The sequence below is a fragment of the Taudactylus pleione genome, unplaced genomic scaffold (genome assembly GCF_031769625.1).
Source record: "Taudactylus pleione unplaced genomic scaffold, aTauple2 ptg000504l, whole genome shotgun sequence".
Taxonomy (NCBI): domain Eukaryota; kingdom Metazoa; phylum Chordata; class Amphibia; order Anura; family Myobatrachidae; genus Taudactylus; species Taudactylus pleione.
This window is the reverse complement of record NW_028284906.1, coordinates 1,060,049-1,075,017: the sequence shown is the minus strand read 5'-3', so window position 1 is coordinate 1,075,017 and position 14,969 is coordinate 1,060,049. Positions and strand designations below refer to the sequence as shown.

General features: G+C 47.6%; 2 protein-coding genes across 4 annotated transcripts in view; one reads left to right on the top strand and one right to left on the bottom strand.

The window, feature by feature from the left end:
- LOC148501736 (uncharacterized) overlaps positions 1-3,648 on the bottom strand; it is a 43,789-nt gene extending 40,141 nt beyond the window's left edge. For both annotated transcript variants that reach the window (XM_088450039.1, XM_088450038.1), the window contains exon 1: positions 3,542-3,648. The gene's annotated coding sequence lies outside the window, so the exon portion shown is untranslated. The remainder of the gene's footprint in view (positions 1-3,541) is intronic.
- A 251-nt stretch (positions 3,649-3,899) lies between these two features.
- The window catches only part of LOC148501735 (uncharacterized), a 31,732-nt gene continuing 20,662 nt past the window's right edge, over positions 3,900-14,969 (top strand). For both annotated transcript variants that reach the window (XM_088450051.1, XM_088450050.1), the window contains exons 1-2: positions 3,900-4,025; positions 11,529-11,639. In XM_088450051.1, coding sequence (XP_088306177.1) covers positions 4,016-4,025; positions 11,529-11,639 — 121 coding nt within the window. In that variant the 5' untranslated portion in view covers positions 3,900-4,015. The remainder of the gene's footprint in view (positions 4,026-11,528; positions 11,640-14,969) is intronic.

Genomic DNA, 14,969 nt, shown 5'->3' with positions numbered 1-14,969 from the left:
AATCTGTGCCACCTGTATTATAGTAACAATGGCGTCTGCGCCACCTGTATTATAGTAACAACTGAGTCTGCGCCACCTGTATTATAGTAATAACTGAGTCTGCGCCACCTGTATTATAGTAACAATGGGGTCTGCGCCACCTGTATTATAGTAACAATGGGGTCTGCGCCACCTGTATTATAGTAACAACTGAGTCTGCGCCACCTGTATTATAATAACAACTGAGTCTGCGCCACCTGTATTATAGTAACAACGGAGTCTGCTCCACCTGTATTATAGTAACAACTGAGTCTGCACCACCTGTATTATAGTAACAACGGAGTCTGAGCCACCTGTATTATAGTAACAACTGAGTCTGCGCCACCTGTATTATAGTAACAACTGAGTCTGCGCCACCTGTATTATAGTAACAACGGGGTCTGCACCACCTGTATTATAGTAACAAATAAGTCTGCGCCACCTGTATTTTAGTAACAATGGAGTCTGCACCACCTGTATTATAGTAACAACGGAGTCTGCACCACCTGTATTATAGTAACAATGGGGTCTGCGCCACATGTATTATAGTAACAACAGAATCTGTGCCATCTGTATTATAGTAACAACTGAGTCTGCGCCACCTCTATTATAGTAACAACTGAGTCTGCGCCACCTGTATTATAGTAACAACGGGGTCTGCACCACCTGTATTATAGTAACAAATAAGTCTGCGCCACCTGTATTTTAGTAACAATGGAGTCTGCACCACCTGTATTATAGTAACAACGGAGTCTGCACCACCTGTATTATAGTAACAACGGAGTCTGCACCACCTGTATTATAGTAACAACGGAGTCTGCACCACCTGTATTATAGTAACATCTGAGTCTGCGCCATCTGTATTATAGTAACATCTGAGTCTGCGCCATCTGTATTATAGTAACATCTGAGTCTGCGCCATCTGTATTATAGTAACAACGGAGTCTGCACCACCTGTATTATATTAACAACGGAGTCTGCGCCACCTGTATAATAGTAACAACTAAGTCTGCTCCACCTGTATTATAGTAACAACGGGGTGTGCGCCACCTGTATTATAGTAACAACGGGGTCTGCACCACCTGTATTATAGTAACAGAGTCTGCTCCACCTGTATTATAGTAATAACGGGGTCTGCACCACCTGTATTATAGTAACCACGGGGTCTGCACCACCTGTATTATAGTAACATCTGAGTCTGTGCCATCTGTATTATATTAACAACGGGGTCTGCACCACCTGTAGTATAGTAAAAGCTGAGTCTGCACCACCTGTATTATAGTAACAACAGGGTCTGCACCATCTGTATTATAGTAACAACTAAGTCTGCACCACCTGTATTATAGTAACAAGTGAGTATGCGCCACCTGCATTATAGTAACAACGGGGTCTGCACCATCTGTATTATAGTAACAACGGGGTTTGTACCACCTGTATTATAGTAACAACGGAGTCTGCACCACCTGTATTATAGTAACAACGGAGTCTGCACCACCTGTATTATAGTAACATCTGAGTCTGCGCCATCTGTATTATATTAACAACGGGGTCTGCAGCTCCTGTATTATAGTAAAAGCTGAGTCTGCGCCACCTGTATTATAGCAACAAAGGGGTCTGCGCCACCTGTATTATAGTAACAACGGGGTCTGCGCCACCTGTATTATAGTAACAACGGAGTCTGCGCCACCTGTATTATAGTAATAACGGGTTCTGCGCCACCTGTATTATAGTAACAAAGGGGTCTGCGCCACCTGTATTATAGTAACAACAGAGTCTGCACCACCTGTATTATAGTAACAACGGAGTCTGCACCACATGTATTATAACAACGGGGTCTGCGCCACTTGTATTATAGTAACAAAGGGGTCTGCGCCACCTGTATTATAGTAACAACGGAGTCTGCACCACCTGTATTATAGTAACAACGGGGTCTGTGCCACCTGTATTATAGTAACAACGGGGTCTGCACCACCTGTATTATAGTAACAGAGTCTGCTCCACCTGTATTATAGTAATAACGGGGTCTGCACCACCTGTATTATAGTAACCACGGGTCTGCACCACCTGTATTATAGTAACATCTGAGTCTGCGCCACCTGTATTATAGTAACAACGGAGTCTGCACCACCTGTATTATAGTAACATCTGAGTCTGCGCCATCTGTATTATAGTAACAACTGAGTCTGCGCCACCTGTATTATAGTAAAAACGGAACCTGGTCTGCGCCACTTGTATTATAGTAACATCTGAGTCTGTGCCATCTGTATTATATTAACAACTGAGTCTGCACCACCTGTAGTATAGTAAAAGCTGAGTCTGCACCACCTGTATTATAGTAACAACGGGGTGTGCGCCACCTGTATTATAGTAACAACGGGGTCTGCACCACCTGTATTATAGTAACAGAGTCTGCTCCACCTGTATTATAGTAATAACGGGGTCTGCACCACCTGTATTATAGTAACCACGGGTCTGCACCACCTGTATTATAGTAACATCTGAGTCTGCGCCACCTGTATTATAGTAACAACTGAGTCTGCACCACCTGTATTAAAGTAACAACAGTCTGCACCACCTGTATTATAGTAACAATGGGGTCTGTGCCACCTGTATTATAGTAACAACGGGGTCTGTGCCACCTGTATTATAGTAACAACAGAGTCTGTGCCACCTGTATTATAGTAACAACTGAGTCTGCACCACCTGTATTATAGTAACAACTGAGTCTGCGCCACCTGTATTATAGTAACAACTGAGTCTGCACCACCTGTATTATAGTAACAACAGAGTCTGCACCACCTGTATTATAGTAACAACAGAGTCTGCACCACCTGTATTATAGTAACAACAGAGTCTGCACCACCTGTATTATAGTAACAACTGAGTCTGCACCACCTGTATTATAGTAACAACTGAGTCTGCACCACCTGTATTATAGTAACAACTGAGTCTGCACCACCTGTATTATAGTAACAACTGAGTCTGCACCACCTGTATTATAGTAACAACTGAGTCTGCACCACCTGTATTATAGTAACAACTGAGTCTGCACCACCTGTATTATAGTAACAATAGGGACTGCACCACCTGTATTATAGTAACAATAGGGACTGCACCACCTGTATTATAGTAACAATAGGGACTGCACCACCTGTATTATAGTAACAATAGGGACTGCACCACCTGTATTATAGTAACAACTGAGTCTGCGCCACCTGTATTATAGTAACAATAGGGACTGCACCACCTGTATTATAGTAACAATAGGGACTGCACCACCTGTATTATAGTAACAATACGGACTGCACCACCTGTATTATAGTAACAATAGGGACTGCACCACCTGTATTATAAAATAGGGACACTAGAGTGTAACCCTCCTCCACAGTGAGAATGCAGCACCAAAGTCAGCTCCACCAGTACTATAGCAGAAAATCAGTGCCTGCTCCCCCTGCAGTACAGCAAAGTGACACCAGAGACTGCTCAGCCTGTAGAATAGTAATAGTACTAATAATATAATTACCGGCTTCTCTTATTTCATGTAGAAATGATAACAGGAGGCTGCGGAGTTCAGACCATGAGAAAATGGCCGCCGCTGCCATAGTGACAGCACGGCCAGGGAATGTCCTGTGTGTCACTGCCGGACTGATAGACAAGAAAAAGGCCGCCGCCCTCCTGCACTGAGGACATATATGGTCACATCCATTACAGAGGGGATCACATCGCTCATCATCTGATGGGGGGGAAGCGGCAGCCAATCGTACGGCCAGGCTGTAATGACGCGGCTCCGCCCACCCGCCGTCTCTATGGCTGCAGCCGTCGCCTCCTCCCTGATAATAAGTAGACGGACGTAGCGAAGAGCCAATCAGATTGCACAAAATGTACAGCAGCGATAAAGGACTATTACACGTGACGGTGCGGAGAGGGCGGGGCTAATGCATAGCGAGAGATCCCAGATTACTCGCCCGCCATTTTAACCTTTCGGCAACACCTGGTGATGATGTCAGGTAACTTGTTATATGATATATGTGATATTACTATTACTATATAGGGGGAGAGGGGACCGTACAGTGATATATGAGGGGGAATAACACAGCCCCCAGCACACACTGATATGTGATATTATTATTATTATATAGGGGAGAGGGGACTGTACAGTGATATATGAGGGGGAATAACACAGCTCCCAGCACACACTGATATGTGATATTATTATTATTATATAGGGGAGAGGGGACTGTACAGTGATATATGAGGGGGAATAACACAGCTCCCAGCACACACTGATATGTGGTATTATTATTATATAGGGGAGAGGGGACCGTACAGTGAAATGAGGGGGAATAACACAGCTCCCAGCACACACTGATATGTGCTATTATTATTATTATGTAGGGGAATGTACAATGATATATGAGGGGGAATAACACAGCTCCCAGCATACACTGATATGTGGTATTATTATTATATATGGGAGAGGGGACTGTACAGTGATATATGAGGGGGAATAACACAGCTCCCAGCACACACTGATATGTGCTATTATTATTATTATGTAGGGGAATGTACAATGATATATGAGGGGGAATAACACAGCTCCCAGCATACACTGATATGTGGTATTATTATTATATATGGGAGAGGGGAATGTACAATGATATATGAGGGGGAATAACACAGCTCCCAGCACCCACTGGTATGTGGTATTATTATTATATAGGGGAGAGGGGACTGTACAGTGATATGAGGGGGAATAACACAGCTCCCAGCACACACTGGTATGTGGTATTATTATTATATAGGGGAGAGGGGACCATACAGTGATATATGGGGGGAATAACAGCTCCCAGCACACACTATGTGGTATTATTATATAGGGGAGAGGGGACCATACAGTGATATGAGGGGGAATAACACAGCTCCCAGAACACACTGATATGTGGTATTATTATTATTATATAGGTGAGAGGGGACTGTATAGTGATATACGAGGGTGAATCACACAGACACGGCTCCCAGCACACACTGATATGTGGTATTATTATTATATAGGTGAGAGGTGACCTATATAAACACAGACACGGCTCCCAACACACACTCATGTTAATATTATATAGAAGAGACTGTACAGTGATGTATTTTTGGGGAATAACAGTTTTCAGCACACACTATGTGGTATTATATAGGGGAGAGGGGACTGTACGGTGGAGGAATAACACAGCTCCCAGCACACACTGATATGTGGTATTATTTATCATTCATCTACTAGGGGACACTGGAGGCTTCATGACAGTAGGGTATAGATGTTTGCAAACTTGGAGCTGGCACTTTAAAAATCTAGAAAGTGTGACTAGCTCCTCCCCCTCTATACTCGCCGACAAGCCCAGTCTTAGTATTGTGCCCGAGGGAGCTGGTCACGTTTGGGACTTCTCCTTAGGTGGTAATATAATTTTTTCTACAGATGAAGAGGCAGTGAGGATATGACAGGCAGTGGCTGCCCCTGCCTGTCTGCAGCGATGGAGCTGCTGGGGGGACCCCACTGCAACTACTTGCAGTTAGCGCATGGGTCCTCGACTACAGAGATAAATGTCTCTAGGGAGTACCACATGCCGCTGCGTGCAGTGTGCTTCGCGGTCCCCCATTAGCTAGGCCACCACCGGTAGCAATGGCAGATCTGTAAGTATGATCCTGGCTCCCTGATTAGCAGGGTAGCCAGGCTATATAAACGGGCAGTCTGTAGGGGAAATCGGCAGCAGATACAGTAGCGCCGAAAGTTCTAAACGGGCGCCATAGCAGGGAGATGTGGAGCCTATCTCCGTGATTCTGCTCTGGCTCCCAGCAGCCCCATCGCTTGTGGCCATTACACAGATCCCTGCTGCGGAGATCCCTGCAGAGCTCTGCTGCTGACCGCGCTGATGGTACTGAGACAGCTTACCCTGGAACTGTGAGTGATCAGTGGAGTTAGGCTGGTCAGGAGAGCATTTAGGGCACATGGTAACTGTTTTAAATTTTTATATTGGTTACTATCCTATCTGTGCCTAGCGGTTCTAGCACTGCTAGGAGCACTAAATCGAGTGTGTTTCTCCTCCTCATCTGCCCTCCTCTCCTACCTCTCTGCATCTCAGTCTCTACCTTTTTCACTGCCCACTACGCTACTGTGTGCTGTGTGTTTTCAGTGTTTGTGTAACATGGCTGGAAGGGGCTCAAAGGCTTCACAGAAGTCCTTTACTTGCAAGAAATGTGCAGAAAAGTTTACACAGGAGCAATCTTCTAGCTCCCTGTTGTGCGAAAATTGTGATAACAGAGCATTATGCTGAAAAATCACCTCCGTTGAAGGAACGGCCAATATGGGCGGTGCAATTCACATCGGTTAGGTCGCACCTGTCTGCAGAACTGGAGTATTCTTGTAAGGATAGAGCGGTTTCCAGGTCTCAAGCGACTACTCTATAGGAATTGGCCTGGACGCAGTCCCTAGCAAAATCATTGAAAGGGTTCACTAAAGCCATGGCACCGTCCCGTGCTCCTTCCGCTGTACATTTTCCACAGATCTCCAACAAGAGACTGTTAACCTCAGTCCTCCAGTCGACTGACTTAGGGGATGAGGATATGCCCAGTCTAGAGGAGGGTGAATATACACAGGCTCTGGAGAAGAGCAGTTCGAGGAGGAGCCAGAACCTATGTCCCAGGGGATAGAGGCGTTAGTTTCAGCAATACGCCTGGTGTTAAAGGTAGAGGAGGACCAAGTTCCTGCATGGCCGTCCTTTTTAAAGAAGCAAAGGCAAGCTGCCTCTTTTCCGGCATCGGAGGAACTGGATTCTCTCCTGACCGCGGCTTGAGAACACTCGGATAAAAGATTCCAGATGTCCAGTCGTTTTTTGTCTGCCTACCCTTTCCCGGCAGACAGCAGGAAGCTATGCGGTAGATCCCTCAGTCTCTCGTCTGTCCAGAAAGTATTCTGCCATTTTTGGGGGCCACCTCATTAAAGGAAACATCGGACTGGAGGTTGGAGAACACTGTAAAGTCAATATATACAGCAGCAGGCGTGACTTTTCGTCCTGCAATAGTGAGCTGCTGGACCAACAAGGCGATTGAAACTTGGGATAAGCAGCTAGCGAACGGGCTGCGGGCTCATCTACCTGTTGAGGACCATAATCTTCTAGCAGAACATATAAGGGAATCTGTTTCCTATCTTGGATAGGCACCTAAGGACGTTTGTAATCTCTCCTAGAACTTCGGCCTTGGCGGCATCAGCGCCCAGAGTGTTTTTGCTTCGACAGTGGCAGGCAGATGCAGAATCAAAGAGCGGTGGAAAATCTTCCTTTCACAGGCAATGTCCTATTTGGCCCAGAACTGGATAAGTAGATTTCCCCTGGCTGCTGGGGGTAAGTCTACTTATCTTCCATCTGCTCCCCCGGCTCCTCAAAAGCCCTATTCTGGACCGTCCTTTCGTGCCCTGGGAAGATTCAGAGGCCGCTCCAAAGGAGGACCAACAATTTCTAGTGGTTCCAGAAGCCCTGGCAGATCTGCAGAGCCCTCTGCTCAACAGCACCATCACCAAACCCAGTGCATGACAGGTTTCCCTCTCACCTGGGGGACCCCAGGGTGGGAGCTCATCTCCAGGACTTCAGAGAAGTATGGGCAGAATCTTGTCCAGACGCCTGGGTTCGGGACCTAAACACCCAGGGATACAAACTCGATTTCTAGTTCCAACCTCCTCCTCTGTTTTTCACCACAGGTATGCCAGTTTTCAGCAACAGGAGTGTCGTATCACAGGAAGCGATAGGCAAGCTTCTGACTGCTCAGGTATTGGTCCAAGTTCCCACGCATCAAATCAAACAGGTAGCGTTCCCGCTAGGCTGTTTTAGCGGGGTGCGGCGCCCTGCCCTCCTTCTGGAGGGCAAAAAGCACCCTGCCCTCCAGGAGGAGGGCAAAAAGCGCCCTGCCCTAACAGCCTGCGGGAGCCGTTCTCACCCGCGGGACGCTGTGTCCCGCGGGTGGACAAACATGCGGTGATCTGGTCACCGCCGGAGAATAGACGGCGGGCGCATACGCCCGGCATCTATTCTCCCTTTCTGCAGCTCTTGGGGGCTGCTCGGCATGTCCGTAAGCGCCGGGCACGCCCCCAAGTATGACGAAAAGGGGACGTGTCTTATAGACACGCCCCCTTTTCATAACCACGCCCCCATTTCGGGCGCGCGCACAAGATTGCCCTCTCTAGCTCCGGCGCCCTGCCTGCCGCCGGAGCTAGAGGTAACACTAAACAGGGATTATACTCCAGTTTGTTTGTGGTTCCGAAGCCGGACGGATCGGTCAGACCTATTCTGAACTTGAACTCAAACCCTACTTGAGAATCTTCAGGTTCAAGATGGAGTCCCTTTAAGCTGCCATTGCGGATTCAAGGCGAATGATATCTCTTCTCTGGTGGCTGAGCTCGTCTCACCTGTTGGAGGGCTAGAGGTTCAGAGTGTGGAATTGGACTCTTCTCACCACAGACGCAAGTCTGACAGGGTGGGGGGCAGTGACTCTCTAGAACAGGGATGGGGAACCTCAGGCCCGGGGGCCGTATAAGGCCCTCAGAATTTATTTGGTCTGGCCCTCAGAGCTTTTTACTGCTAGCCTTGTCTGGCCAGTAGGGTTCCATGCACCTTGCAGCCAGAATCTGTACAGCAGCGCCGTCCTTAGGACGCTTCAGACAGTCACACCGCTGCCTTTACAGCATTGCTAAAATCATAGAGAATTGTGCCCCCGCCCCCGTGTGAGATCACAAGGAGGGGGTGTGGCCTGCATCGGTCCTCGAAAATTTTTTATATATATCATAATGGCCCTTGGCAGAAAAAAGGTTCCCCACCCCTGCTGTAGAACCACATCCAGGGCCGCTGGAAGCAATACTGCCGATAAACATCTTAAAATTACGTGCAGTGTTCTATGCTCTTCAGTTAGCACATTACCTGTTGCGGGGTCAAGCCGTCCGAGTCCAGTCGGACAACGCCACAGTGGTGGTGTACATAAACCGACAAGGTGGCACCAGAAGTCGGGCGACAATGAAGGAGGTAAGCCGCATCCTACTATGGGCAGAAAAGTACGCTGTGGCGATATCAGCAATATTCATTCCAGGCATGGAAAATTGGGAGGCCGACTACCTCAGCCGTCAGGGCGTGCACCCCGGGTAGTGGGCGCTCCATACTCAGGTGTTTCAACAACTTCTCCAAAGGTGGGGCCTGCCGCAAGTCGACCTCATGGTGTCCAGACAGTCCATCAACTGCCTCTGCACTGCTCTCGGATGAGAGACCCGGAGGCTGTGGCAGTGGACGCACACTCAACACCATGGCGGTCCCAATTTGTCTATCTGTTCCCGCCATTTCCTCTTCTGCCTCTGATTCTACAATGCGTCAAGAGGGAGAGATCCAAGGTTCTATTAGTGGCTCCGGATTGGCCTAGCAGACCTTGGTATTCCAACCTTCACCATCCGCTGATAGATGCTGGGTGTGTATTTAAATGTATGTACAGCGATATGCCTTGGTACTATTCATGTGAATAGAGGCGGCGGCTCGCTTACCAGTAAGCACTCTAGGCCGGGCTCTGGCAGTCCAATATTGTTGCGTTCCAAAACTACCCATGTCTTTATGGGGTGTGTCTGTTGCCATTGCACACAGTGCATAAGTGTCTCTGGATGGGGAACCTGTGGATAATGGGCCCAACAGTCCTCCGTCTGGTGTGTGAGGCTCTATCCTCTCCTCTGGTGTTGTTTCTCTATATGCTCCCGCCGGTCATGTAACGATCTCCACGGCCCCTTGGAGCACTACTGTTTATGATGGGGAGTTCGGTGTATGTGTGTGTCCCTGAAATGCCGCTCACTTGCTTGTCAGAAGGGAAACCCTGCGATCCCTTCAGTCACTGTTGGTAAAGTGGTTTCAGGATTTCTCAGCTTGTTTGCTGATGCTGCGTCTCTGACTGCCTGAGGTAGGGGTGGCCATCGACCATCAATGATTCATAATCATCAGTGGTTTATGGCAGATGTCGAATGATCTTGCCATCAATGGGGGAGAACCAGATGGTTTCTCTTCGGCGATGTCTAAGCATAACCAAGTTTTGGGGGTTTTTTTGTTTTATTTTTTTTACAAGGTGCTGGGACACAGCATAGCTCTGCCCCCAGGTTCTGATTAGCCCATGGGCCACTCAATCAAAAAACAGAGATGACAATCGGTTGGTGAAACAATCGATGATCATCCATAGAATAGTTTGTAACCATTGATGGCTACTTGCTCTTGTGCCATCGACGGTAACTCCACCTATGGCTATCCCTAACCTGACGTGTCTGATCATGTTCCAACGCGTTTCGGCCAATCATGGCCTTTGTCAAGGATGAGGGTGTGTCTAAGGGGATGTACTTTGTTGTCTTTAACCAATCGGGATCTTGTGGGCGTGTTATACCATCATCTGGTTTTCTTAAGTCTAATGTGTGAAGGATGGATCTTAACAGAATAAAATGATTAGATCAATCAGTATGTGCAAGGGAACTAAATGACATGTATGTCCTCATCTATCTGTTTTGATGCAGATCATTTGCATGTGTTTTCTTTTCTATCTCTGTACTGGCGCTGGTGTATTATATCTAGAAGTGCTGGGTTATGATTATTTCATCGTTCCTTCAGTTCTGTTTCTTATGGTGCCAATTATGATATCTTGTAATGAAATACACCTGACCAAAAGGATGTGTGTTAAACTATTCTTGCGTTTAGATTGTGTGCTAGACACTGAGTCAAATATGGTATCAGGTGCCTGTGACAAGAATGTCAATTTTGAGGTTTGATAAACTGGAACTGTCATTTATGTCGAAATAATCATATGTGGTGAAGCTTATGGTCCTATATTATCATTCAGTTAGTATTAAGTCCGGATTTGTGTGTGTTGCTTAGATTATTATTTGTGTGTGTTGCTTAGATTAATGCATTATCATTAAACTCAATGTTGAGTCGTCTGGGCGTCATGGTTTTCAACGTGAATCTTGTCTAATATTATTGTGTTTCCCTCCTCTCCAATTGATCGGTGGTTGTTCTAATTCCAGGAAATAAGGTTCAGGTGGATGTTTCTTCAAAGTGATTTAGTTTTTGAACTATCCAAACTTTTTTTCTGGAAATGAAATGGATATTCACATTGAAAACCATGATACCCAGCTCTGGAAGACATCCTGAGCAAACTTGCTAAAACAAAATAGTTCAATTCAGTCTCCTCGGCCTACTTGGTGGGCTCCATGGCCTAAACAAACTTCAAAAATAGCCAAAAACCTAATCCTGGTCAAACTACACCACCATTTGGTGGAGTTATGTACAAAGCTCTGACCGTTTATGAAGGATAGACAGACGCACACATAAGTATAGTATATAGATATGGTCTGTAGTGTATGTGTGTGTGTGGTAAGTCTTCCACACTGATATTCTTCTATATTTCTTATGTCTGATATCATTTAATTGTATTTATGTATTATTTAATAGTTTTGTCTGTTTTATAAGGTAAAAATATGACTGATCTAAAGGCAGAAGTTCTAGAGGAAGAAGATGAGACCTATATGACGGGTAATCAGCAGTTTAAAGAGGAGGAAATCACTACATATATCGGCATAGGTAAGTACAGAAGAGTCACACATTCTCCTTGTTCAGTCACTAAAGCAATCTCTTATCCTGCACCCTTCTCTGTCAGTACAAACTAATGAGGGAAATGTATCTGCCCAGGGGGTGAGTCAGAAGCCATCCGCCCCTATTATACTCCTGCTCTCCCCCTCACATCATGTCACTGTGTGTTACCAGCCCAGAGATCTGACCAGTCTCCTCCCCACACACCATCTGGTGTATCTCATACATCAGGAGCCATCAGCCCCTATTATACTCCTGCTCTCCCCCTCACATCATGTCATTGTGTGTTACCAGCCCAGAGATCTGACCAGTCTCCTCCCCACACTCTCTGGTGTATCTCATACATCAGGAGCCATCAGCCCCTATTATACTCCTGCTCTCCCCCTCACATCATGCCACTGTGTGTTACCATCCCAGAGATCTGACCAGTCTCCTCCCCACACTCTCTGGTGTATCTCGTATATCAGGAGCCATCCTGGTACCTCAGTGCTGAGCGGAGATTAAGTTAGGTGGCGATGCAGACAGAGTGTGCAGGGAGAGTTACTGTGTTCGGGAGTCTAGTCCCAGGCTGCAGGGCTACGAGCTCTCGAATGTTATGGACCCGGAAGCATAGCTCACAGTGCTCCACCATTGAAAGAGTTGAGCTCAGTGCTATCCCCTGGGGCTTGTGTTGGAAACAAACATACTACATAAAATATCTATGGCTGTGTGCAGTTCTTTGCTATGAAATCCAGATACAAGTGTAATATTTAAAAGTAACATTGTACTCACCTCTTCCCTGGCCTAGGGGCATTTGGATTCAGACAGGGGAGGTGATAAGGTCTCCTAGCAGAATTCTGGAAGTAAAGTTTTAGACGCCGCAATCCCCCTCCAGACTTGGTGGTACCTGGGCTGCGGATAACTGTACAGGTGGTCTCAGACACAGAGGAGTGACCACTCCCCACTGTACACTAGGGACAATGGTAAATGTGTACATACACAGCATATGCTCTTAGCTGGATTGATTAAGGGATCCAATGCTGGCTTCCCCCTGTGGTGTTCTGTATTGCACAGGTTCTCAAACTGTCCTCAGGACCCCAAACAGTGCATGTTTTCCAGGTCTCCTCACAGAATCACAAGTGAAATCATTAGCTCCACTGTGGATTTTTTAAAATGTGTCAGTGAGTAATGAATACACCTGTGCACCTGCTGGGTGACCTGAAAAACACCACCTGTGTGGGGTCCTGAGGGCCGAGTTTGAGAACCACTGCTGTATTAGAACTGAAAAAGGGGACCACGAACCCCGAGCATACAACCTTTGGAACATCAAGAAGGATTGTACTTCTGCAACATTTTGTATGCTGTGATTGCTCCCAGCACCTCCAGCAATGGGAATTGTCTTTTTCTACGCCAGGGTCCATAGGGTATCCACAGGATATCTTGGGATATAGGTGATGACGTCAGGCATCGGGCACCACAGAATTAAAGTTTTCAGCCTCCCAGGATGCACTGGGGTCCCTCTCCTACACCCCGTCCCCGAGCCTCAGGCACTCAGTTTCATCGGTGCCCGGGTCGGAGTCAGATGCACCTTTACATAGGGGGGTCTGGTAAGGCCCCTGAAGTTTTTGCAGCTGTGGCTGCACATCTGAGTATACAACATGGACAGTCAGTACTGACGTCCATGTTGTTACTCCTCCACCCCGCTGGTACCAGAACGCCGGAACTGATCCGGGGATCCTGGTAGGTAACGGGGGTCACAGCTAGTGGTGACCCCGGTTACCTTAGACCGTGTCCGGGTTTACGGGGGTCAAGGTAAGCGGCGGAGTCCCGCGGTGGGTCTCCGCCGGGATCACAGTCCTAAGTCCCCAGGCAGGGGGCTCCCTGGGGACTGGCTGCAGCGTGGAGCCAGGTACTAACCTGCGCTTTCCACTACCCCCTGGGACAGCAGGCCGCGGCGGTCGCGCAGTTTACGTCCGGCGTCCTGGGGATTAAATGCAGGCCAGGGGAGCGCGCTTTCCCTGCATAGAAGCCGGCGCCTCCCCAGCTGCACGCGGCCTCTCCACAGCGGTCTGAGCCAGTGTAGCTGCTTCTCTCCCGGACTCCGCCTCCTCTCTGCTCCTCGGCGGCCATCTTTTTTTTTTTTTTTCATGAAAGTGTGGCAAGCGCTGCTGGATGCTGAAAGAACGCTGGCATCGTGGTCCGGGTACCCCCTGCATACCTCTCCGGTGCAAGGTCAGAGTATACAGCACTGTTTCCTACCAGACCCTGTGTCTGGGTAGTTGAGCTCAGCGCGGTAGTGCAGGGTTTATTCTGCATTGTATGTGACTTCATGCTAGCGCTGCTGCCTGTACTTTCTTTCTGTCAGCCATTTTACCTATCCCTGTTCTTCTCTGCTAAAGCCCTTGTGGTGCGGTGTTGTAGGGTGCTTATTGCCTCACTGCACAAGTATTGTCTGTGAGGTGTGTCACATACAGCTCTGTGTCATTCATCATGTCTGACAGTGAACGTAAATTTCCCCTACACCCACAATGTGTTTTCTACATTCACGCCCTGTTACTGTCTCTGCACCTGTGCAGGAACCTCCCTGGGCTTGTTTTGCTAAAGCACTTACAACCCTGGTGGGCCAACTAGCGACGCCCCCTGCGTTTCCCCAGATGGGGTTTTCACAGCAGTCATTGGTGTCGTCTCCCATTCAGGGGTTCCCCAGACAGTTGGTGGTGCCTCAGAGTCTTTCTCTGTCGCCCCCGCAGGTCGCACAAGAGCCTGCGTGGGTGAGTTCCCTGTCCACTACGGTGCAGCACCTGTCGGACGTGTTACAGGGGGAGTCATCCTTGCGGACGCAGAAGCGACCTTTGCAGCCTCAGACTGATCAGTATGATCAGGACGATGTGTCGTCAGATGATGGTGAAATGTTTGACCTTTCTGACCATGAGCCTTTGCGTTCAAAAGAGATGGAGTCTAAGGTATATATACCGGGACTTTTACGTGCAGTCCGGACGGTTTTGGTTATTGAGGATGACGATCCCTCCGTAGCCAAATCAAAATATGCTTTCTTCAAGGATATTAAGGGTGATGCTACGGTATTTCCCCTATCTTGTCAGCTAGTGGATCATCTAGAGGAGGCGTGGAAGAATCCGGGTAGACGTTACCTGCCTCAAAAGCATTTGGCTGTGGCATACCCTTTTGCGGATAATTATTTCTCTAAATGGGAAACTCCTCCACAAGTGGATTCTCATGTCACACGTCTAGTGAAGAGTGCTACAGTGCCCATGCCATCTATGTCTTCTTTAAAACATCCTACAGATCGCAAGGTTGAAATTTGTCTGAAATACATTTATTCTC